The sequence below is a fragment of the Macaca mulatta genome, chromosome 6, assembly GCF_049350105.2.
Source record: "Macaca mulatta isolate MMU2019108-1 chromosome 6, T2T-MMU8v2.0, whole genome shotgun sequence".
NCBI classification, from domain to species: domain Eukaryota; kingdom Metazoa; phylum Chordata; class Mammalia; order Primates; family Cercopithecidae; genus Macaca; species Macaca mulatta.
The window spans coordinates 160,698,955-160,723,141 of NC_133411.1; the positions used below are offsets into that span (position 1 = coordinate 160,698,955).

General features: G+C 42.8%; 2 protein-coding genes across 5 annotated transcripts in view; one reads left to right on the forward strand and one right to left on the reverse strand.

The window, feature by feature from the left end:
• The first annotated feature begins 11,996 nt into the window (after positions 1–11,996).
• G3BP1 (G3BP stress granule assembly factor 1) overlaps positions 11,997–24,187 on the forward strand; it is a 36,097-nt gene continuing 23,906 nt past the window's right edge. For 2 of the 4 annotated variants that reach the window (XM_015141264.3, XM_028849271.2), the window contains exon 1: positions 12,030–12,540. The gene's annotated coding sequence lies outside the window, so the exon portion shown is untranslated. 4 annotated transcript variants of the gene reach the window in all.
• On the reverse strand, positions 13,880–15,964 carry LOC705074 (DNA polymerase epsilon 3, accessory subunit; the record flags this gene model as incomplete). Its single annotated transcript, NM_001257857.1, is given in 1 exon segment — positions 13,880–15,964. A coding segment is annotated over 1 exon segment (444 nt). The 3' UTR covers positions 13,880–15,438.

The following is a 24,187-nucleotide window of genomic DNA, read 5'->3' on the forward strand; positions in this document are numbered from 1 at the left end:
GGTGGGAGGATTGCTTGAGCCCAGGAGTTTAAGACCAGTCTGGGCAACACAGTGATACCTTATCTCTACAAAAATTTAAAAAAATTAGCTGGGCTTGGTGATACATACCTGTGGTCCTGGCTACTTGGGAAGCTGAGGTAGGAGGATCACTTGCACCCAGGAGGTTGAGACTGAAGTAAGCTGTGATCTTGCTAGTGCACTTCAGCCTGGGTGACAGAGCGAGACCTTGTCTCAAAAACAAGAACCTCCCCGCCAAAAACACCCCTCTCATATACCTACCTACAACGGCTAATGTATTACATCCCTTTTGTTTTAAAGATCAAAATTTCTGTATTATAGTTCCTCATATCACTATTAAAATCTACACCTAATACTAATTAAAATAATAATACAGGCATTTTTTTTTTTTTTGAAAAAATCACACAGCCAGGCATGGTGGCTCACACCTGTAATCCCAGCACTTTGGGAGGCTGAGGCAGGAGCACTACTTGAGGCCAGGAGTTTGAGATCAACCCGGGCAACAAACTGAGACCCTGTCTCTACAAAAAAAATTAGCTATGTACAATGATGCATACCTGTAGCTACTAGGGAGGCTGAAGCGAGAGAATTGCTGGAGCCCAGCAGTTCGGGGTCACAGTGAGCTATGATTGTGCCACTGAACTCCTGCTGCATGATGGAGCGAGACCCTGTCTCAAAAAAAAAAAAAAAAAATCACACAGTACTATAGGGTACACAGAGAAAACTAAGACTCTCTGCTGCCCTAGACAAAGTTCGTCTCCCTTAGCAATCATTAATATTCATTAACATTTTCTTGTGACTCCTTCCAGACATAACCTGTGCATGTATAACAGCAAAAACATATGGGAACAAATGTGTAGTGCAGATAACTAAAGCAATACGTATGTCTTAATGGACATAATCACCCCATGCTATCCCTCTTCCTTTATTATACCAACCCAAGCATACTTTTCCCATTATTCTGTACTTTGCTTCCTTCATTTACTGATACCTCTTGATGACTGCTCTGTAATTATACAAGTAGATCTACCCCATTTTCTGTATGGCTGCATGACAGTCTACTGTAAGTATACTGTTTTGTAGTACTGTAGCCAGTATCATACAGCCAGATATTTTGGTTGTTTTCTGCCTCTTTCTACTACAAACAATTCTGCAATGACTATTAGTAACTCTTCGTTTGCAGAGTATTTTTTTTTTAAGAAGAAATTCTTTTCGTTTTCCTTTTTTTGAGACAGTCTTACTTTGGTGCCCAAGCTGGAGTGCAGATCTCCACTCGCTGCAACCTCTGCCTTCTGAGCTCAAGTGATTTTCCCACCTCAGCTTCCCAAAGTGCTGGGATCACAGGCGTGTACCACCACGTCCGGCTAGTTTTTGAATTTTTTTTGTAGAGATGGGGTTTCGCATGTTGCTCAGGCTGGTCGCGCAAACTCCTGACCTCAGGTGATCCACCCACCTCGGCCTCCCAAAATGCTGGGATTACAGGCGTGAGCCACCACATCCGGCATGCTGCATAACATTCTGTATTACGTGTATATCACTGTTAAGCATCTTATCAGTTGATGAACATTAACTGATGTTAACAGTTAATGTTAACATCAGTTAACATGATGAACATTCGGGTTTTAAATATTCCAGCAATGCTGACAAACCTGCAGTGAAAATCTTGGCACATGCCTTTGTAACCAAACATGGCTATCAACCAAGAAGTGACATTATTGTTTTGGGGGATATACACAATTTTATTAGATCTTTAAATTGCTGCTGGGCACGGTGGCTCACACCTGTTAATCTCAGCACTTTGCAAGGTCGAGGCAGGCGGATCACCTGAGATCAGGAGTTCAAGACCAGCCTGGCCAACATAGTGAAACCCCGTCTCTACTAAAAATACAAAAAAATTAGCCGGGCCTGGGTGGCGCGTGCCTGTAATCCTGTAGCAAGAAGAGCAGCAGACAAAACTCCTCAGACACCAAGTTAAAAAAGGGGTTTATTTGGCTGAGGGCATTGGCAAGACTTCTGTCTCAAGAGCCGAGCTTCCCGAGTGAGCAATTCCTGTCCCTTTTAAGGGCTCACAACTCTAAGGGGGTGCACATGAGAGGGTTGTGATTGAGCTAGCAGGGGGTATGTGACTAGGGGCTGCATGCACCAGTAATTAGATGGGAACAAAACAAGATAGGGATTTTCACAGTGTATTCCTATACAATGTCTGTAATCTATAGATAACAGAACCAATTAGGTCAGGGGGTCGATCTTTAACTACCAGGCCCAGGGTGCAGTGCCTGGCTGTCTGCCTGTGGATTTCATTTCTGCCTTTTGGTTTTTACTTCTTCTTTCTTTGGAGGCAGAAATTGGGCATAAGATGATATGAGGGGTAGTCTCTTCCCTTAATCCTCCCTTTTGAGACTCTCATTCATTTTATTAGTGGGAGTTCTCACTTTCATTTTCACTACCCATGTCTTCTTGCAAGACAGATTGATAGTGATTCATATAGCACACTTGTGCATTATAGTGAACTAAGGTAGCGATGAAGCTTTTTATCATTCGAAGAAGTACAGGTAGCAAACAAGGGAGCAGTAAGTAGGTTCCTATTACTATTATAACTCTTATTATAAGGGTTTTAAATCCTCCTAGCGCTGGGAGTCATTTTCTAAACATGGCCTCAGGATCAAATCTATGCCACACTTGCATGGGCACATGTGTCAGTTTTGTCATATCTCTAACTATGTTTTCAACTACTTGCCCTTGATTATCTATGTGTAAGGTTAAATTTCCTACAGATCTCTCCTTCAGCAGCTAGCAAGTAGTCGAGAGCTAATCTATTTTGATAGATAGCATTTCTCATCTGAGTTTCTTGCTGGACCAGAATAGTCAAGGTTCTGCCAGTTTTATTAGTGATTATTTTTAAGATAGCTTGTAACCGTATGATTCAGTTAATCATGTAAATGCGGGTCCAGTATCCCCACGAGCCATCTTGTGCCTAAGTAGCAGGCCTATAATATTGTATGATTCTCTCAGGGGGCCATTTATTTATTTATTTTTTTCAATTTCTTATAGCTATGCTTCTCTTTTTGTGGGAAGCTAGACAGGGAAGCCCAGGAGTTCACCTGTTTTTATGGGCAATAGGAAGAAAGATGGTTTAATAGTGCCAATAACACAACTACCTGCCCACTGGTCAGGTAATTTGGCATGAGCTCTATGCCCACATACCCAGTACAATCCAGTGGGGACTATCCAGTCCCGATGGGACTCCGGGTGGGTCCACACGGTTTGCAACTTTGGGAATTTACTAAATTGACTTCTCTCTGTGTGATTTTTAACTCCACCAAGTGACTGTTTTTGTGGTACCATTATACGGTTTCTGTCTTGGACAACTAAGTCATCCTACAGGGTGAGTTAATTCTTTTTCTTCTCTAGCTATGCAATATTGTCCTATAATTGAGGATTTTAGGACCCAGAAATTATCAGGGTGATTCTTTTGAGCTGGGAATTCATCAGGAACTGGGTCTGTAGGTAGTAATTCTCAGACTTCCTATGGCCATTGATCTCTTATTACAGTTCCTCCACATGCATAACATGAAGCGACATTGAGAGACTGTGCTACATGCTTGGCTAATTGCAAAAACAAATTTCTTGTTTTTCCTGGAATTTCTGGTACTGGCACATTTAGTTCATCATAGAAAGTTTGAAACACTGGCTCAGGAGAGCATTTGTAAACTTCTCCTTGAACCAAGATACTTACTGGAGGACCCTGTCTGGCCCCATCAATTCCTAAGGTCACACGCTCCTCTTTTTTTCCAGTGAGGATCAAGGGGATTGGTTATTACTAGCTCTAAGGGGTTACATTGACCCTTAGTACAGGAAGGGTCATTTTTTTCCTTTCTGAAGGTGGACTGGATCCTTTTCATCTTTTTTTTTAATCCAAGTGGCCTAAATGACACAAGACCAGTATTTACATTTATTTCCACACAGTCCTAATTTATGACAGATGTACTTATTTTCTGCCATATAGCCTCTTTTCTAATTAAGAGAACCACACCTTATTCCTAACTTATTACTATTAATGACAGCACAGGCATCAAATTTTCAGGTGACTTGTTTGGGCACCCCCCCCTTTTTTTTTTTTTTTCCTGTTTTGGCTAACACTGTACTCATATCGTTTATGAGCCCCTACCAGTCTTCAGTTCTTAATCTTATTTTAAAAACTGTGGTCATGGGAGGCTCAGATGGGTCATAACACACATCAGGTTGGTCAGTTCCTGGGTTACATACCTTGTATAGAATAATATTATACAAACAAGTTCTTTTTAGAGTTCCAGTACACTTATAACCGTAAAATAATAGGACCATAGCAACCTTTTGTCCTACCCTCAGTGACTTGACGTATATACACAGGGAACAGCCCTCAGTCTGAGGAAGGTCAGTTGAAGTCCTTACTGTACAAGTCCAAATTTTAAGGAAAATGAGACCTGTGATGAGTTTCCTCATGCTTCGGCCGTGCATGGACCAGTCAGCTTCCGGGTGTGACTGGAGCAGGGCTTGTCGTCTTCTTCAGAGTCACTTTGCAGGGGTTGGCGAAGCTGCTCCCGTCCACATACCGCTCACAGTCTACTGATGTTTAAGGATGGTGTCGGAGGTTGGGCCTGCTAGAATAAACTGAGTCCAGCACCTCTACACAGTTATGTTCAACTGGGCTCTCTGATACTGGGAGCAAGGTGGCGGGGTTTAGGGTGTTGCAAACTTCAGTGGTTATGTGGGAATTTTCACATAGCAAGCTTTGGTACTTGGTTAATCTAGCATTTGTTAACCAATGATGTCCTTTGGTGTTTATTAAAGTTACCACAGCATGGGAGGGAGGTCTTTATATTCAGGTTTTGCCTAAGGGTTAGTTTATCTGCTTCTTGTGCTAACAGGGCCTTTGCTGCTAGGCCAGCCTTTGGAAACCTTGTCTAGTTGTTTTTGAAAGATAGGCCACTGGCCTTGGCCAGGACCCCACAGTCTGGGTTAAAACTCCAACTGCCATTTTTTCTCTTTCTGACACACAGAGTGTAAAGAGTTTTGTCGGGTCAGGTAGTCTCAGGGCTGGGGCCGACATGAGTTTTTCTTTTAACTCATGAAAAGCTCATTGCTGTTGGTTGTAAATAGATGTAGTTTATCTAATCTACATTTTTATTAACTGTCACCTACTAAAATATTGACTCAAATCCTGCAGCTATTTGATTTCAAGCTTTAAATTGATCTGGTATTCCTCGTGGGACTCCAGTTGCATCTAAATAGACATGAGAGTCGAAAGACCCATAAGGGGCTTCCCTCGCTTTATGATGTCTTATTATTATTTTTTTCTTCTGGTTGATGAAATGCCAGGGTGAAAGGGATAGCCAATTGGACTAAAGCACAGTGCCACTACAGTTATTCAGCAGAGTGCCCAGTAAAGGTCCACCACAATACCACCACACATCTGCTCAGGGATGAACAAGGGCTGACTGATTGATAAGCTCTTGAAAATTCTTTTTTTTTTTTTTTTTTTTTTTTGAGACGGAGTCTGGCTCTGTCGCCCAAGCTGGAGTGCAGTGGCCGGATCTCAGCTCACTGCAAACTCTGCCTCCCGTGTTCACGCCATTCTCCCGCCTCAGCCTCCCGAGTAGCGGGAACTACAGGCGCCCACCACCTTGCCCGGCTAGTTTTTTTTGTATTTTTTAGTAGAGATGGGGTTTCACTGTGTTAGCCAGGATGGTCTCGATCTCCTGACCTCGTGATCCACCCGTCTCGGCCTCCCAAAGTGCTGGGATTACAGGCTTGAGCCACCGCGCCCGGCCCCGCTCTTGAAAATTCTTAAGCTCACTGCATCCTTTCAGGTCTCCAAGGAATGCTGTTTCCTCCCTGTCGTGAGAGACACGAAGTGAACTTAATATTGGGAGACGGAAGTTGGATGGCCCTCAGGGGCTGAAACGCTGTGTGCCGGACTTTGAGATATAGCAGAGAGAGAGCTTGGCATGACTTATTACCCCAGGCTGTAGAATCCTGGAAAAGAGCTACCATGCAGCCCACACCTGGTCGACTGGAGGACCACCTTAGTGGAAAGGGGACAATCTGGGCCTCTGGCCTGCCATGTGCACAAGCATAACAATTGCTTTTGTTTAACATGCAGATGGAATATTTGATCCATTTTAACCAGGCATTTGCATCTTGGTATCCTGTCTTAATTGCTAAAGTTTAAGTCTTTAACTTCTATGATCCTCTAGTAAAATGAATGTATGGTTTTAGGGAAATTACAAAAACCAGTCGGGGCAGTCCATCCTTGCTCTTTAGTGGTCCACAGAATGTTGGACCAACTATGGCATGAAAGCTGTACATCAGGGGGCAACACTCATGGTTGGCACTGGGGTCTTTATCAAAATCTCCTCAGATTAAATGGTCCTAGTTTACTAATGCCTAGTCTGGGGAGAGTCAGGAGGGACAGAAGTACTTTTCTGAAGTAGAAAGCTGTTTTTGACTTGGCAAGTCCTCGCAGGGTATAACAAGGCAAGCATTAAATGCAATAGTTCGTGGCGAAATTGACTTGGTTATATTAATAACTAGACGGTCAGCAATAGAATGAGGAAAGAAGAAAGAGTAATAGAATACACTAAAATAATTAAATTTTTCTTAGCTTTAGTTTGGTAGGGTTTTCCCCTGGGACTATGGCCCACAACTCTGGAGGGGGCGGCGCTTTCTTGACTCGGGTGTGATGAGTCCATCCTTTTTTTGCTGTACGAACAGCAGTCTTGGTGGTTAGCAGCACAAGGTAGGGTCCTTCCCAGGCTGGCTCGAGTTTTTCTTCTTTCCACCTTTTGATGAGAATGTGATCTTCAGGCTGGTGCTGGTTTACTGGAAATTCTAGGGGTGGTACATGTGCTAAAAGACTTTTAGTTTTTTGTTTTTTTGGGTTTTTTTTGCAAGAAAGGAAAGTGGAAGATAAACCAAGTATATAATTTTTGAGAAATTGACCTTTTGTTTTAAATGTGGGGACCTTGGGAGTGGACTTTATAGTCCTTAGTGCCTTTTTACTGAGAAATTTCCTTTAGCACCTATTTTTATTAGTTTTTAAACCAAAGAAAGCCAAACACCATTTTACATTTAACAATGCTTCTTGTATGATTTTTACACCAGATAAGCTAAAGGTTATCTTTATATTAGTGTGCCATTAATGTTAAACCTAATTTTAATAAAACCTTGTAGATATATTTATTTAATTTTTAATGTTTGACCATAAGGTAAGATTTTATAGACTCTTTTTAATCTTTTATAATTTTTCCTAAAGAACAGGTTGGTGCTTTAAGAAAAACCTGTTATGCTTTTACTTTAATGTCCAGTTCACAGAAAAACTGGATGATACTTCTTTAACTTTAGCTAATATGCTTACACACAGAATGTTCTTTACAATTAACGTTTTCAAACTTGCTTAAACCTTCAAAACAAAAAAAAAATTTTTTTTAAACTTTTTAATGTAGGTAAAAATGTACAGTCTTATGCCTCCTTATAATCCTTTTACCAAAGGTATATTTTGCTTTTCTTATACACCTTGCACATAAACTGTTTTTTTTCCCCAATAGTTTTACATTCAGGAGGCCTAGTTACTTTTAAATTATAAAACATTTTTTGCATAAATTCTTTTTTAACACACTTTTTAAAATAACTTTTTTTTCTCCTTCACGACTTTTACAGGCAATTTTTCGACATGCCTTAACTTTCTGACTTATTACAAACATTTATTTCTTTAAATAACCAGTTAATTTATTTCAGGACAAGAATTTACCATAAGACACTCCTTTTATATAAATTCCGCCCCCCCCCCCTTTTTTCCCCTTTTTTTCCCGAAGATGATAACCATTCTTTTCCAAAGTGAACCTTTTTTTATGTCTGTGGACTAGACTGTCTAAGGCCACAAGAATATAAGTTACTATAATACATGTTACATTGTTAACTTTTAGCAAACTTTACTTTTGTTGAAAACCTTGTAAGTTTGGGATTTTAATTATCCTTTGCTATTCATAAGACCTTGTTTTGTCCAAATTAGAATTGGTATGATGGCTTTTAAAGGAATAGGGTACTTTTTTTTTCTTTTTTCTTAACTACTTCTCTCCTTCTTTCTCTCTTTGACTTTCCTTTTGCCTCTGTCTCTTCCTCTCTCTTTTTGCCTCTTTCTCTCTCCCTCTCTCTCTCTCTCCTTGACTCCCTCTTTGTCTGTCTCTTCCTCTCTCTGTCTTTGCCTCTTTCCCACTCTTTCCTTTCTCTCTCTCTGCTGGTCTTTCCTTGCCTCTGCCAGCCGCTTACGCTGCTGTTCTCTCAACCACTGTGCGTTGGGGGCAGGGGTCTAAAACCAGCTGTAACCAAGTGTCTATGTACAAGAACTGGTCTGGGTTCCCTGGCTTACATGTTACCTTGTGCTATACCTTTGAAACATGGGACCTGTCCAGGCTTCCTTCTAATGGCAAACCTACCTCTAATGCTGGCCAGTCTATCTTACACAAAGTTTTAAGTGTTCCTGGTGTCATAGTACTCTATAGTCTCCCTTAAATCCTTTTTTTTTTTTTGAAATTTTTCAACATAGTTCCTAGTGGAGTGGGCTTACTTTGTGCCTTACCCATGTTTCCTCTAGACAAAACACCATGCTAACACCACACGCACACCACAAAAGAACGGGTAAAAAGGGCACACACACACTTTTGTAGTTTACACCAAACCAAAATAAAAACCAAAATCAGAGTATCCAGGAATCCAAGCCAGGTCAAAACGAACACCAAAATATCAACTCAAAAACAAAAACCAAAGTGCCGGTACAGGCACACCGTGGGTGATCAGCCCACGCTTCCCCTCAAATAGAGTGGACAAGTTCCCAAGACCGGTCCTGTCAAGCAACTCAAACCAAATCAAAATCAAAACCAAAGTGCCAATAAAGGCACGCCATGGGTGATCAGGCCACGCTTCCACTCAAAGGGAGTGGGCAAGTTTCAAAGACTAGTCTCACCAAATTTTAGATGTCCAGACTCCAAGTGCCTGTTCCTTTCTGGTGTTCAGCCACTGTGTTGATCCTCCACGGGAGCCTGCCACACACTGCTCTGGCGAAGCGTACCACCAGGGCAAATGCCTACCCGGGAGCGCTCTCAGCTCTCCGGCTGGTTGGAGTCCCCCCGCAGGGATGTTCCACAGGGCAGGCTTAAGCCGCCTAAGGAGCTGCCTTGACCATCCACCATTCACCTCGCTTCCCGGTCAGGGAACCGAGAAATGTAACAGGACGAGCGGCAGACAAAACTCCTCAGACACCGAGTTAAAAAAGGAAAGGGTTTATTCGCCCAGGGGCATCAGTAAGACTTCTGTCTCAAGAGCCAAGCTCTCGGAGTGAGCAATTCCTGTCCCTTTTAAGGGCTCACAACTCTAAGGGGGTGCACGTGAGAGGGTCGTGATTGATTAAGCAAGCAGGGGGTATGTGACTGGGGGCTGCATTCACTGGTAATTAAATGGGAACAAAACAAGATAGGGATTTTCACAGTGTATTCCTATACAATGTCTGTAATCTATAGATAACAAAATCAATTAGGTCAGTGGTCAATCTTTACCAGGCTCAGGGTGCTGCACCGGGCTGGCTGCCTGTGGATTTCTTTCTGCCTTTTAGTTTTTACTTCTTTCTTTGGAGGCAGAAATTGGGCATCAGACGATATGAGGGGTAGTCTCCTCCCTTAATCCCAGCTACTCGGGAGGCTGAGGCAGCAGAATCGCTTGAACTCGGGAGGCGGAGGTCGCAGAGAGCCGAGACCACATCATTGCACTCCAGCCTGGGCGACAGAGTGAGAATCCATCTCAAAAAAAAAAAAAAAAAAAATTGCTTGGCAGAAAGATCTGTATCACTTAAAATTCCCTCCAAAAATGAAGGGTAGCCATGTCCCTCATCGCGGGTCACCTGGGTGAAATTACTAATCTGTAAATGTTAAGTTTCGCCAATCTTCTTAGTGTTTCAATTTTTTTTTTTTTTGAGACGGAGTCTCGCGCTGTCACCCAGGCTGGAGTGCAGTGGCCGGATCTCAGCTCACTGCAAGCTCCGCCTCCCGGGTTCACGCCATTCTCCTGCCTCCGCCTCCCGAGTAGCTGGGACTACAGGCGTCCGCCACCTCGGCCGGCTAGTTTTTTGTATTTTTTAGTAGAGACGGGGTTTCACCGTGTTAACCAGGATGGTCTTGATCTCCTGACCTCGTGATCCGCCCGTCTCGGCCTCCCAAAGTGCTGGGATTACAGGCTTGAGGCACCGCGCCCGGCCAGTGTTTCAATTTGAAGAGTCATGTTGTGAAATGCCAATCTTAGTCCACCTTTTAAAAAACTTTGCAGGGGTTCTCCACGGCCCTCAGAATAAAGTCCAGATTCCTTTGCAGAACAGGATCTTGGAGATTCCCTGCTCCAGGAAACTTCAGGGGCTTCTCTCCTGGGGACTGTTCCCTGGTTTTGGGAGCGCCCGGGCAATCGCGAGCCAGGGCAGCGTCTCGCTCAACTCGGACCCAGGCCTGGGGCTCCACTGACTCCGACGGAGCTGGGCTGCTGCGGGAGTGGAGCCCTGAAAGACCAGAAGGGGCTTTCACTTCGCTCCTGGGCTTCCCGAGTTCCAGGCTCGGGTTAGCCAGGCGCAGGCAGGCGAGCGGGCCCGGCTCCCCACAGGTTGAGGCCGGCGCCCGTGCTCCTTTCAGCTCGGCCTCTCTACCCCTACATAGGTGCTCCATGTGCTTCATTTCCAAAATTTTCAGCGACACTCCGCGGGAGACCCTCCCGCCTGGTCACATGCCCGAACGAAAACAAACCGGGTCGTGTCTGTGCCTGACGGCTGGGAACCAAAGCTATTTCCACAGAAAATGCCCACGGCGACCCACGCACGGCCGCCCAGCCATGAGTTATAGCCCCGCCAGTGCCTGAGACGCCAGGAGGAGGGGATGAGTTGCCCTTTAAAGGCGTAGCGACGAGAATAAGCCCCCATCCGCGGCAATTGGAGGCTGAACAATAGTGCCGCGGCTCGAGACGTGGTGCGAGGGCCCAAACTACACTGGAGCACGCGCGGACCACCGTGCCTCAGCCGCCACAAAGGGAGCCTCGCCACACGCCCGCGGCCGCCTCGCAGCACCCGCCCGGAAGCGCCTGGCGGAAGGGCGCGCTCCCAGGCGCTTCCACTGGCTACCTTCCGGCGGGAGCCCGCAGGCGGCGCAGGAGCGACTTTCCTTCCCGTGCCCCACAGCAGTGCTGAGTAATGGTGAGGGCAGCAAGGCCCTTGGCCGTCGTATGTAAAAAAAAAAAAAGTTGTAATAAAAACAAAACCACCCGGGAAACTTTGCCACTTAGTTCCCCACAGGTACCAAACTGTGCAGAAAAGGCGGTGTGCACGCCTCAGAGCCGGGACCCAGCAAGTCAGAGAAAGAAAGGAAAGAGAGCAGAAGCCGCAGCCTGCATAACCTCACAACCGCCCAGAGGGCACGGTCGCCCTGGGGCTCGGTCTCTTCCGAGCAGCGTAACCTCCGTGTCTATCAACTCCTTCCGGCATTGCGATTGGCCACAGGCTGTCTTGGCCTCTCGGGCGCCCGCCTCCTAGTTGCTAGGGGTTTACTTCCCCAAAGTACACGGGCCCCACCTTGTGGCGCAACCGCTCCTGCATGGAAAACGGATCTCCGCCCAGGGGAAGACGTGTTAACGAATAAGAGCAGCTCCGCATATTTATTGGCTACTCTGGGTATCAGTCAAAGAACTGCTCACCCGCCTTTCTATTGTACTTTTCGGTTATTGGTCTCTCTTAGTGCCGATCTGTTACTAGGGAAACGAGATCCTCACAGTCTCATAGGCATGAGTCAAAGCCAATCAAGAGCCACGCCTTCATCCCCAGTAAGTGCCCAATTGCTGTTCGAAGAGCCCGGAGGACGCGGTCGGGATTGGTCATCCCGTCGCCCGACCTGGCCGCAACAAGTTAGGGTGAGTGGCAGCTATATAGACCGGCGGCGGAGCACGCGTGTGTGCGGACGCAGTTGCGTGAGGGGTTTCTGTTATCCTTGGTGCTGTGGAGCAGAGCTAGTTCCTCTCCAGCTCAATCAGGTAGGTATGCAGGGGTGTGGGCGGGGCAGGGCAGCCAGAGGACTAAGCTGAGCCGCGGCAATTGTGAGAGGGAGAAGTCTGAGTGGCGCTCGCGGCGGCCGCGCCAGGCGCGTCCCCCACCCCCACCCCAGCCCCAACGGCCGCAGGCGCGCGCGGCGGACGGACGGGAGCGCGGCGGCTCCCCGCTCCCCCTCCCCTCCCGACTGGGGCGCGTGGCCGTGTCCGCCGCGTGCGCGTGCTGCGTTCAACGGCCACGCGGGGCGGGAGTGAGTCGCGGCCGCCGCCCGGGCCCCAGGGCGGCCTCGAGGACTAGGGGCTCTGCGCCCAGCGTTTCCCGCCCGCCACCCACTCCGCCACGCGCCTGCGGAGTCTTTTCGTCCCCTGGCCAAGAGATCCAGTCGGTTCGGACCAGAGGGAAGCTTTCGTTTAAGGGTGGGTGCAGCACTAAAGTCTAGAGTCTTGTGGTCCGCGCGCCGCAGAAGTGCCTTCAGTTTTGCAGGGAGGAAAGGGAGCAGCGAGTGCACGGAGTGATAGTAACAACCAGTGTTCTTTCCACGCTCTCGCTATGTGCCCGGCACTGTGCGGAGCCGCTTTTCTGCCTTTGATTTGATTGTCGCAGTGAACCGGCGAGGTGGGTACGGCTGTCCTCCTTCCGTAGCGGCCCAAGGCAAGGGTCTGGAGAGCGGGGTCACAGGCACGCACGGGAAGGGCGGGGATTTGCTGACGCCGGGCCCTCTGACTCCGAGTCCCCCGCTTCCCAAGCCTGTTTTATTCTTTGCCCCCAGAGCACTTGTCCCTCGGGACAGCATCAGCCTCAAAAGGCCACCTGCCGAGCAGGCTGCAGCGGCATTTGTACTTGGGCTAGTTCTGGGCTTCCAGGGAGACAAGGGTTGGTAGTGGGAATGTGACAAAGGAAAAGGGTTTGGGCTGCTTTTCTACGTGTATTCGTACAGGCCGTGGGTAGATGTGCCGCCACAGTAACTTCTGGAAAAAAGTAGGGAAAACGATGAGTAAGTGCAAATGAACATCGACTGTGTTCCTCATCGGGTTTGAAACTCAGATTGGTGATGGGAAATTCCCGCCAGCGGGAAGTTAGGCTCCGGTTTTAGACGTAGATTTTTTTTTTCTCTCTATTTTTTTTTTTTAATTGGAGGAGGCTTTTGGAGAAAGACCTTGAGAAGATTAACTTTATAGTTGAAGGAAGTGAGGTGCAAAGCAACGAGTTTCAGATCTCACTAGCATCTGTGGGTTAAAATACGGAATTGGAATGGAAAGGATGGCGCCCAGTTACGATATACATTTGATCTCTGTGGCGCGTGTCACCCTGGCCGAATTACTGGTGTTGGAGATGTCTTGGAAAAAACAACTGTGACAGTCGAGATCAGTGGATGAAAGTTTGTGTACACACTCCGTTTATTTAGCATTTACTCTGCTGGGTTCCTGTGTATATGCAGAAACAGGATGCTTTTCTTCAGACACTTGAGATTATATTTTTCTAGTAGAGTTACCATATTTTAGGTTATTTAAAAGCCAGCATACTCCTTGGCTTAGTGAAATAAATCTTCCTATGTTATAGAAACGCTTCTATAAACATAAACGTTTCTATAAACATGTTCTAGAAACTCTTTCTAGAGAAGCTGTTATGCGTTATAATGTAACAATGTTCCAAGTAACATTTACTTGGAACTTTCCTGGTGTAGCAATTCCGGTTACCTGCCCTTACGGACTGGTTAACTATTGAATTAGCATTTTTTTTTTTTTTTTTTTTTTTTTTTTTTTAACAAGACTTTTATTTGTACAAAGCATTACAATCTTCTCAGCATTCTTCACTCACAAACTTTTCACTGTATTTAACAAGTTAACAGTGTCAAACTACGTCACTACCTGTCAAACCCCAAGCGCTCAACTTAGAAACAAAAAGTGCTTGGAGCACTGAATGGAAACAGAAAAAAACTAAGAAAGGCCAACAGAGATATTTTAGAAGCAGTTAAAGAGGATGGTTTAGGGACAGTTAGATTCCTGAGCACCATCAGATTTCCCTTAAGGTTCAGAGGGGCTTCACAAAATAATTTTTAGAAGACATGAGACAAAATTAGCCAGGCTTGGTGGCAGCATCTGTAGCTCCAGATACTCAGAAGGCTCAGGTGGGAGGATCACTTGAGTCCAGGATTTCAAGGATGCAATGAGCTATGATCATACCACTGCACTCCAGCCTGGGCCACAGAGAGACCCCATTTCTTAAAAACAAAACAAAACATGAGATTAGAACTAAGGAAACAAGAGATCAGAGAAACTCACACTTTGGAGTATTAAGCAGGTAATCAAAGCTTCCAGACTGACAGAAGTGAGAAAAGGAGGGAGAGGAGAAAGTGGGATGGGGGACAGAGGAGAGGCAGAGGAAAGGAAGCAGGAGGCACAGAGGGAGAAAGCTGTGCCTACAGGAAATAAAGTTCGGAACTCATGAATTGAAGAATGAAAAGCTATAGTCACAAGTCTGGGAGATGGACTTCAAGAAGAGAAAGCCTGGGGTTTTACACCTTCCAGGAGGTGATGACAAATCCTAAAGCTGTATAGTGGCAGAGAGTAAGGTACACCTGACACTATGCCATCTGTTTCTGTAAAAGTAAGACACTAGCACCCTTGCTTGACTAATACCATTCTACACTGCTGATTTAAGAGTATCTGTGATCAGATTACCAGTACACCAGCAGGTCAATCATCTGCAGGCAATATAGAAAGGTTTTGAGCCAAGCGGGTCTATGAAAAACAAAACCCAGTTAATGCTCCTGTCAAGTGAAGAGACAGATTTTGTTATTCTCCCACAGCATTTTAGTACTTTCCTAAAGCTTACTCATTCTGAGCAGTCTTAGTAAGCTACTGTCAAAGACTGTGCAATCAAACATAGGCGACCATAAGCAAAGCCCCAATTTTTCCTGAGCCCTGGCTGCTTCTGTGATCTGGAACACAGCAGGCAGCATGGAAGTTATTATTACTTATTTGGGGGAATAGGGAAGACTGCAGATCAAAAACCATCTAACCATACATTTAAGTAACCAAAAGCGATCAACTGACTAATTTAGCCGCTCAGAATCCCTCTTGTCAAAAAGTCATAATCTTCAGATTGATGAAGGAAAACAGGATTCTGCTACTCAGATGCTTTCAGTTTGGTGAGTGCTGGTTTTGATGGTATTTCTAGTCAGTTTTTATTCTGATCTTTTCAGGCACTTTTGCCTGAGACTACTCTGCCCAGCATGGAAAAGCTTCACAGAAACACGTAGCACGTCTCATCTCAAGTGGTACCTTCCAAGCTGCTACAGTCTCCCACCCTATTCAATTGTCTACTTCTTCCTCTTCATTCTGTTCTTCTTCTTCCAGCCTTTCTTCATCTTCGTCATTGTCCTCATCCCTGCTCTTGTCTTGCTCTTCTGAGTCTGTTTTTTTGTCTTTGTCCTTCTTCTTTTGCTCTGAGGCCTCCTTCTTGCCTTTCTGCTCCCGCCTATACGCTTCCAGAGCTTCCTTTAATGGGGTAACGAACCGCTGAAACTCCATCTCTTCCATGGCTGAGAGCACATCACTGGCATTCAGCGTCTTGCGCTTTCCTTTCATAGCAAAATTGTTGGCACAGGATGTGGCGTACAGCACGAAGACGCTGGCGGCGCGGGAGATGGCGCTCCGGGCCTCCTTGGAGATGTTGACACCGTCCGGGAGCGCCTCCTTGATGATCCTGGTGATGACGGCGTTGGGCAGGTTTAGGTCCTCGGGCCTCTCCGCCATTGCCGCCGCCGGGGCTGAGCCTCCCTTTCGCCTCCGCTACAGGCAGCTACTGCGTCCGGACTTCCCGCGTCGCTACGGTCTGTGAATTAGCATTTTAACTTAGACTTAAAGACGAGCAATTTAAGTTGTCAAATGGAAAAACACTAGAATGATCTGCATTTAAACTGTTAAAGCTTGAGTCCAGCTAATTTTATTACAGCTTGAGGCAAAATAGAATGAAATTACCTTACGCATTATTGAGGGAAAATTTTGTTAGTTTCTACTTAAAATATTAAAAAAAAAATACAGTTCTTGGCCTCAGGCAAATGGTTATCACTTGGGCAGGAATATGCAAATTACGTGATTATTTCACAGACCGGTGCTCCAGCTGATCACTTGTGCATTCCTTTATCAGGAACTAGTGAGTTGAAGCAAATTGTGGTAATGTAAGGCTTGGCACGGCCGCCCTACATCCCTACCATTGGAGCTGCTTACCGGTAGAAAAGTCTAGCTTTTGTACCTCTTACAGGTAGAAAAGTAGACAGTTCTTTGTTTAACTCAGTTTGCTGTTCTCAGCTGACAGTCCACCAGGGAACATTAGGAGATTTTGGTTATGTTGGTTTGTGACCTACTTAGAGCAGTTTTTCTTTTGTAACTTATGGTTTTTCTTTTTTTTCCCCACTCGTTCTAGTATTTTGCATAGAAAGTGAACGGCAGAAGGCAGTTTTAAGTTTTTGTAAAAGTTTGTGAATTTTATATCGTCCTTAGGACTGATGGGGTTAGTGTTAAAAGACAAAATTTAACATAAAGCTTACATTTGTGACTAAAGCCAATTTTACAATTTTTTATTTTTGTCAGTCTGATAAAAGTACCCACTTGGTCTTTTAACAGTTTGCAAATTGATTTTTTTTTGTTTCAGAATTCAAATAGGCATTGTATGTTGTTTGTTTAATTATATTGTGCTTTGGCTTCCTTGGACAAAACTATTACTGACTTTAGGAAGAAGAATGAATAATTGTGGAAGTAGGTAGGTCACAAAAAAAAAAAAAAAAAAAAGAAAAAGAAAGGAAGCCTCGTCCGCCCCCCCAGTAATTTGTCCACACCAAGTGGGAAAAACCTTTGGTAGTGCAGTACTGCCCTTCCAAGCCCTGGAGTTAAATTTAGATTCAGCAACTGTTATCTTACATGTAGTTGGTGATCACAATGTGGTGGCAAACTAGGTTTATAATTTTACATCTCAGAAATCAGCTATTTACTTTTTTTTTTTTTTTTTTTTTTGAGTATTCTTGGACATCCTGTCTGTCTTTAGTTGGGAAGGCCAAATTGCAAACCAGGTGATAAGGTTAAGAGTAGGAATAATTCATCCACATGAATAATGTCTTAACACATGAATAGTGTCTTAATATTCTGTCTTACAAGGTGGAAAGCAATTTCAAAAAAATTGCCCTCACAGCCTGTAGCTTAGTAAATAAGGTCTTCAGGCGACTTTGTGATAGAGTCCCTCTTCTGTCAGATGGCCAGTCTGTCATGTAATACGTTTTTGGTATGTGTGTTGTATCTTAGGTACTTAATAAAAAGTAAAGATTAAAGATGATTGAGATAAATTTGGCTCCCTGGATGGTATACACATCTACTTTGTCGGCGTGTAATCTTTGGTGGCTATTAACTTCATTGGCTATATAAAGCATCATTATGTATTTGTGTAACCCTTTGCGTATTTTGAAAGTGCTTTCACACCTGTGGTATTACCATACTTATACTAAGAAGTGAATTGACGCTCTGAAACCGAATTGTCAAAACTGTTTTGAAAAGCATGTGGTACCTAATAGGGTACTATAGTCAGCTTATTTCCTTAATTTAAAAAACTTAGAGGGATTTTGAATCTGGAATGTATGAATGTGACACCTACCTGCTCTTGCAGGCTTCTCCCATATGCTGTTTATGCAAAGCTATAGGCTGTGCCTTAAGTACACCCTTGTTTCTGCACTCTGAGGTCGCCTAGATTTCCCTGGAGTGTATCCACCTGTCTTGATCATCGGTTTAAGAATTTTGCCGATGAGCATTAGTATTAACTGTAACATAGATTTTCACTTGATGAGAAAGAATGAAGGTTTTTCTTTATGAACCTGAGTAGGTTTTAACTTCGGAGTGGGAAAGGGATACACTGAGATAAAAGATAGTTGTTAAGTATTCTGATTCCTGAAGTTTTTTTTCTTTCAGGAAAATGGTATTTTTGAGATAAAATAAGATTTCTGGAAGAGTTGTCATAGAGAGGTCTTAACATACCCATTATCCAGTGTTAACATCTTACATAATCAAGGTACATTTAGCAGAACTGAGAAATTGACATAGATAAAATACTGTTAATGAAAGACTTTATTTGGATTTCCTTAGTTTTTCTAGTAATGTCCTTTTTCTGTTCTAGGATCCAGTTCAAGATGCCACATTGTATGTAGTCTCCTGATCTGTGTCAGTTTGTCTTGCCTCTTGTCTTTCATGACCATGACACTTGATCTCATTTGGATTTGATGTTATGATTAGACTGAAGTTATGGATTTTTGGGGGAAGAATACCACAGAAATTACTTTTATCACATATTGGGTGTCCATAATATATAACTGGTTGAATGAATTTAACCTGATGATTTGGTTAATCTGTCAGGTTAGTATTTTTTCCCCTTCACATACTATTCCTTAGATGCTAGTCACCAAGTCCAGCTCACTCTCAAGGAGAGAAGGGAATTAGGCTCTACTTTCTAGAGGGAGGAGAATGTGAATTTGTGGACATATATTGAAGCTACTGTTAGTATTTTGGGGGAGATGCTTCGAAGCCAAGCAAATAAAGTTCCCCTCATTAATTTTACCATTTTAATGGATTTTAGACAAGATCCATTATTATTACTGCTATTATTACTGTTGAGTTCTAATGGTGATTTTTTTTTTTTATTTCCCTCATTCCTTCTACAGTATAAATTTCCTGTAAGGAAGATTTGTGTATTCTTCATATTTTTTCTTTTTTTCATTTATATCACTATAGACCATCGGTATTAATTTTATTCTTTGGGTTGTAATCCACAATTATCCTTGCTGATATTTACTTATTTTTGATTATTTATTTTATATTTTTATAAAATATCGTCCAGGCTGGTCTCGAACTCTTGGGCTCAAACAATCCTCTTGTCTTGGCCTCTAAAGTGCTGGGATTACAGGTGTGAGCCATTGTGCGGGCCACAGATTATTTTGTTGTTCATGTTGTTCCAGCTTTTTTTTTTTTTGGCTCTTTTGTCCTTTTGACACTTCCCTGTCTTTTCTATTTTTTGAAAGCATGTTTTTTCTTTCATTAATTACCAGTTATTTCAGGCTTATCTTGTATTTTGCCTATCTCAGGTCCAGAATTAACCATTTCTCCAGGGAGCTGTCAGGAAGAATTTTGAAGGACGGTGACAGGTGGTAAATGCGAAGAGTTTGGAAAAATAGATTGACAGTAGGCCCAGTGATATTGATACTTCTCTCACTCTAAGCACAGACATTGGCTTCTGTATTCACATTACTCTGGTTCTGGGAAAATATTTTGTTTCTAAATTCCTGTGATTTAGAGAACCAAATATCAAATTTTTGAATACATAGCATAATCCTGAAACAAAGTTTACAAAAATTTAATATATGCTCAAGGTGGTACACACAAACACTTGCTGTTTTCCTTGGTGTTTTTGACAACTTCATTAAAGTAAAAAGACCACTTAAATACTATTGTACTCAGAATTAACATTTGACATTTTGCATTGCCCTTTAAGACTCCTTTTTTTTCTACATGGGTTTCCATTCCCTTCCTTCCAGGGATCTTCTTCACATCTTTCCAGGCTGTTTTATTGATGGGGTAATTTTTAAAAATAGCTTTATTGAGGTATAATTGACATAAACTGCATGTTTTTAAAATGTACTGCCTGATAATTTCAGACACCTTTTGTAATCACAGCTTCTCGAAAGACTGAGGCGGCAGAGAGGATTACTTGAGCCCAGATGTTTGAGGCTGCAGTGACCTATGGTCTTGCCACTGCACTCCAGCCTGGGCGACATAGCAGACTCTTAAAAAAACGTATACCCATGAAACCATCACCACAATCAAGATTGTGAACCTATCCATTACCCCCAAAAGTTTTCTCATGTTCCTTTTCCCTCTTTCTTGCTTGTTGCTCCCACCCTTCTTTCTCCCTGCAGGAAATCCTTGATCTTTCTATCACTGTAGATTACTTTGTATTTTTTAGAATTTTTGTGTAAATACCTTATGTTCTTTTTTTAATTGCTCAGTGCTAGTCTGTTGTGTAGGTATATCACAATTTATTGGTTTACCTGTTGGTGGGCATTGAAACACAAAAGCTGTATTTCCAGCTTTTTGACTATTATGAATAAAGCTTCTGAACTTTGTGTACAAGTCTTTGTATGGGTATATGCCTTTATTTCTCTTGGGTAAATGCTTAATAGGGGAATGTTTAGATCATGTAGTAGATGTATGCCCAACTTTTAAAGAAACTCGCTGTTTTCTAAAGTGGTTGTACCATTTTACATTGCTGCCAGCGATGTTTGGAGGGTTCCGGTTCTGCCAGTATGTTGGCTAACAGTGTGTATGGTCAGTCTTTTTAATTTTAGTCATTGTGACAGGTGTTTAGTGGTACCTCACAGGTTTTAATTTGCATTTCTGTAATTGCTAGTGATCAGCATTTTTCATTTGGCATTTATATAATTTCTTTGGTGAAATATCTTTAAATCTTTTGCTCATATTTTATGGGACTGGTTACTTAATAACTAATTTTTTTTGAGACAGACTTTTGCTCTTGTTGCTCGGGCTTGAGTGCAATGGTGCCATCTCTGCCCACTGCATCCTCTGCCTCCTGGGTTCAGGTGATTCTTCTGTCTCAGCCTCCTGAGTTAGCTGGGATTACAGGCATCCACCACCATACCCGGCTAAGTTTTGTATTTTTAGTAGAGACGGGGTTTCACCATGTTGGGCAGGCTAGTCTCGAACTGCTGACTTCAGGTGATCTGCCCGCCTTGGCCTCCCAAAGTGCTGGGATTACAGTCATGAGAGTACTTTATATATTCTGGATAGGAGTTTTTTAAAAATTAGAGATATGGGTTGGGCGTGGTGGCTCACACCTGTAATCCCAGCACTTTGGGAGGCTGAGGCAGGTGGATCTCTTGAGACCAGGGGTTCGAGACCAGCCTGGGCAACATGGTGAAACCTCATCTCTACTAAAAATACAAAAATTAGTTGGGCGTGGTAGTGTGTGCCTGTAATCCCAGCTGCTTGAGAAGCTGAGGCATGAGAATTGCTTGAATCTGGGAGGTGGAGGTTACGGTGAGCACCACTGCACTCCAGCCCGGGTGACAGTGGAAGAGTCCCTCTAAAATCAATCAATCAATCAATCAATCAGATAAATGCTTTGCAAATATTTACTCCTAATTTGTGGCTTGCCTGCTTGCCATTTCATTCTTTTAATGGGGTCTTTGCAGAGCAGATGGTTTTAATTTTGAGGCAGTCTACATGATCATTTTGCTTTCTTCATTTGCTTTTGGTGTGTCTAAAATCTTTGCTTAGTGTCATGCAAGTTTTCCCTAGAAATTTAGTTTTGGGTTTCACTTTTATTACACTGAATCATTTTGTGTTAAATTTTGTATGTGGTGTGAGGCATGAATTGAGGTTCTGGTGTTTGTTTTTGTTTTTTCCATATGATATCTAATTGTTTCAATACCAGTTGTTGAAAAGAGTGTACTTTTTCCACTGAGTTGTCTTTGCAATTTTTGAAATACAGTTGTCCGTGTGGATATGTTAGTGAACTCCATTCTGTTTCATGGATCCATTTGTCTTTTTATGTCCAGCCTGTGTATCTGTGTACGATACCTGGTATTTCCGTATACTAAAAACACTTTTAAATATATGTAATGTTATCACACAGTACATATTTGGGAACTGATTTTTCTTTTTAATAATGTTTTTGAGTTCTGTGCTCACTTTCTGGCAGGCATAAATAGGGTGACATATGTCTTAGTTTGCCAGGGACACTCCTGATTCACTTCAGTTAACCTGACATAATTAATAGGAGTTGTTTTCAATCTTAAAAGTGCTCTCATATGGTTGTCTTAGATATAGAGGTTTCCCTAATGCCAGTAAACCACAACTTAATATCCATTCCTTATTTGATGGACATGTCGATTGTTACCAGTGTTGTACTTTAGAAATAAGGTGACAGTTACTTGTTTTTGTCTTGTGTGACTTTGTTTTGTCTTGGGTGAGTTTCTTTTGTATACGTACCTAGAAGAGAACTGCAAGATTTTCATCAGAGTGTTTTTGATTTTATTAAATAACGGCAAAATTGTTCTCCACTGTGGTTGTACCATTTGAGACTTCATCTTCAGCAGTCCTGCAGGCTCTTTTTTTACTTAGTTGCCAATGTTTGGTGTTGACTGAGATTTTAATACTTTGGCGCATGTCTTGTAAGGTATCTCCTGTGAGAAGTGAGAGAATTTATTAATTGCATTTTCCTGGTTACTTACTCTGTTTTGTTTGCTGTCCATTTAGTACTTTCCTGAGAATTGGCAACTCCATTTCATTTACCTATTTTTCTCTTGGGTTATTCTTTTAATGATTTGTATGCAGTTTTATATACATTCTAGATACTAATCTTTTATTATATATTATATTTTCTTATAAAACTGGCACTAAAAATGGGCTATGAAGGCATTTGGCTACTTTATAGATAGAGTGAGCTTTGCCATTAAAAATGCAGGTGGAGTATTGTCTGCCTTCATGTTTCCCTGCCCATCTGTCTGTTAAAAATTGGAAGATAATGCTCATAGATAGATAATCCTCTCCCCCTGCCTGCCCAGCTCTTTGTAACCCAGGCTGGAGTGCAGTGGCGCGGTCTTGGCTCACTGCAAGCTCCGCCTCCCAGGTTCACGCCATTCTCTCGCCTCAACCTCCTGAGTAGCTGGTACTACAGGTGCCCGCCACCATGCCCAGCCAGTTTTTTTGTATTTTTAGTAGAGACGGGCGTTAGCCAGGATGATCTCTATCTCCTGGCTTCGTGATCGCCTGCCTCTGCCTCCCAAAGTGATGGGATTACAGGCGTGAGCCATGGCGCCTGACTGATAATGCTCATAGTTCTTTAGACCCTTAACGTTTTTATGTTAACTTCAGCACAATTATTGATGGGGAGTTTCTTTAAAGTTACTATGCAATCTGGAAACTTGGGATCAAGTGGAAAATTTGAAAGTTCATGTAGTACAGTTGAACCATGAACAAACATGGGTATGAACTGCTCAGGTCCACTTGAGCAGATTTTTTTCAATGAATATTTTGGAAATTGTTTTTTGGAGATTTGTAACAATTTGAAAAAGCTCACAAACTGAATAGCCTAGAAATAATAAAAAAAAATTGAGAAAAAGGTTTGTCATGAATGCATAAAATATATGTGGATGCTGTTATTTACTACCATAAATATACACAAGTCTATTACAGATCTATTACAGAGTTAAAATGTATCAAAATGAACCCACACAAACACTTGGAGACCATTCAGGGCACCATTTGCAGTCAAGAGAAATGTCAACAAATGTAAAGATACAGTATTAAGTTATAACTGCATAAAATTAACCTTAGTATATACTGTACTATAATTTTTTTCCCTAGCCACCTCCTGTAAATACTGCAATTTGCTTACAGCACTGTGTGATGCTAATCATCTTTATGCGAGCAGTTCTTTTCTCCGGTAAATTTGAATGCAGTAAAAAGTGATTTCTTTTCGTTGAGTATATCTCATCATGTTTAATACAATACTGAAAGCCTTGAATAACACCATGGGACCCATACGACGTATCACTAATGATTCTGAAAGCACTCCCAAGAAACAGAAAAATTATGACATTACAAGGAAGTATTAAATTGCTTGATTTGTACCATAGGTTGAGGTCTGCAGCTGTGGTTACCTGCCATTTCAGAGAGGTGATTTGTCTTTTAAACAGACAGCATAAACATATACAGTACTGTAAATGTATTTTGCATATGATTTTCTTATTTTCTTTAGCTTCATTATAAGAATACAGTATATAATATAACCTACAAATAGTTAAATGACTCGTTATGTTATTGGTAAGGCTTCTGGTCACCAACGTGCCATTAGTAGTTAAAATTTTGAGGAGTCAGGTCGTACACAGATTTTCAATTCTGGGCTCTCCATGCCCCTAATTCTCACCTTGTTGAAGGATCAGCTGTAGTTCACCCAAAAGGTAGATAAAGTTTTATGTTAGATGCTTGGGATTTTTTTTTTTAA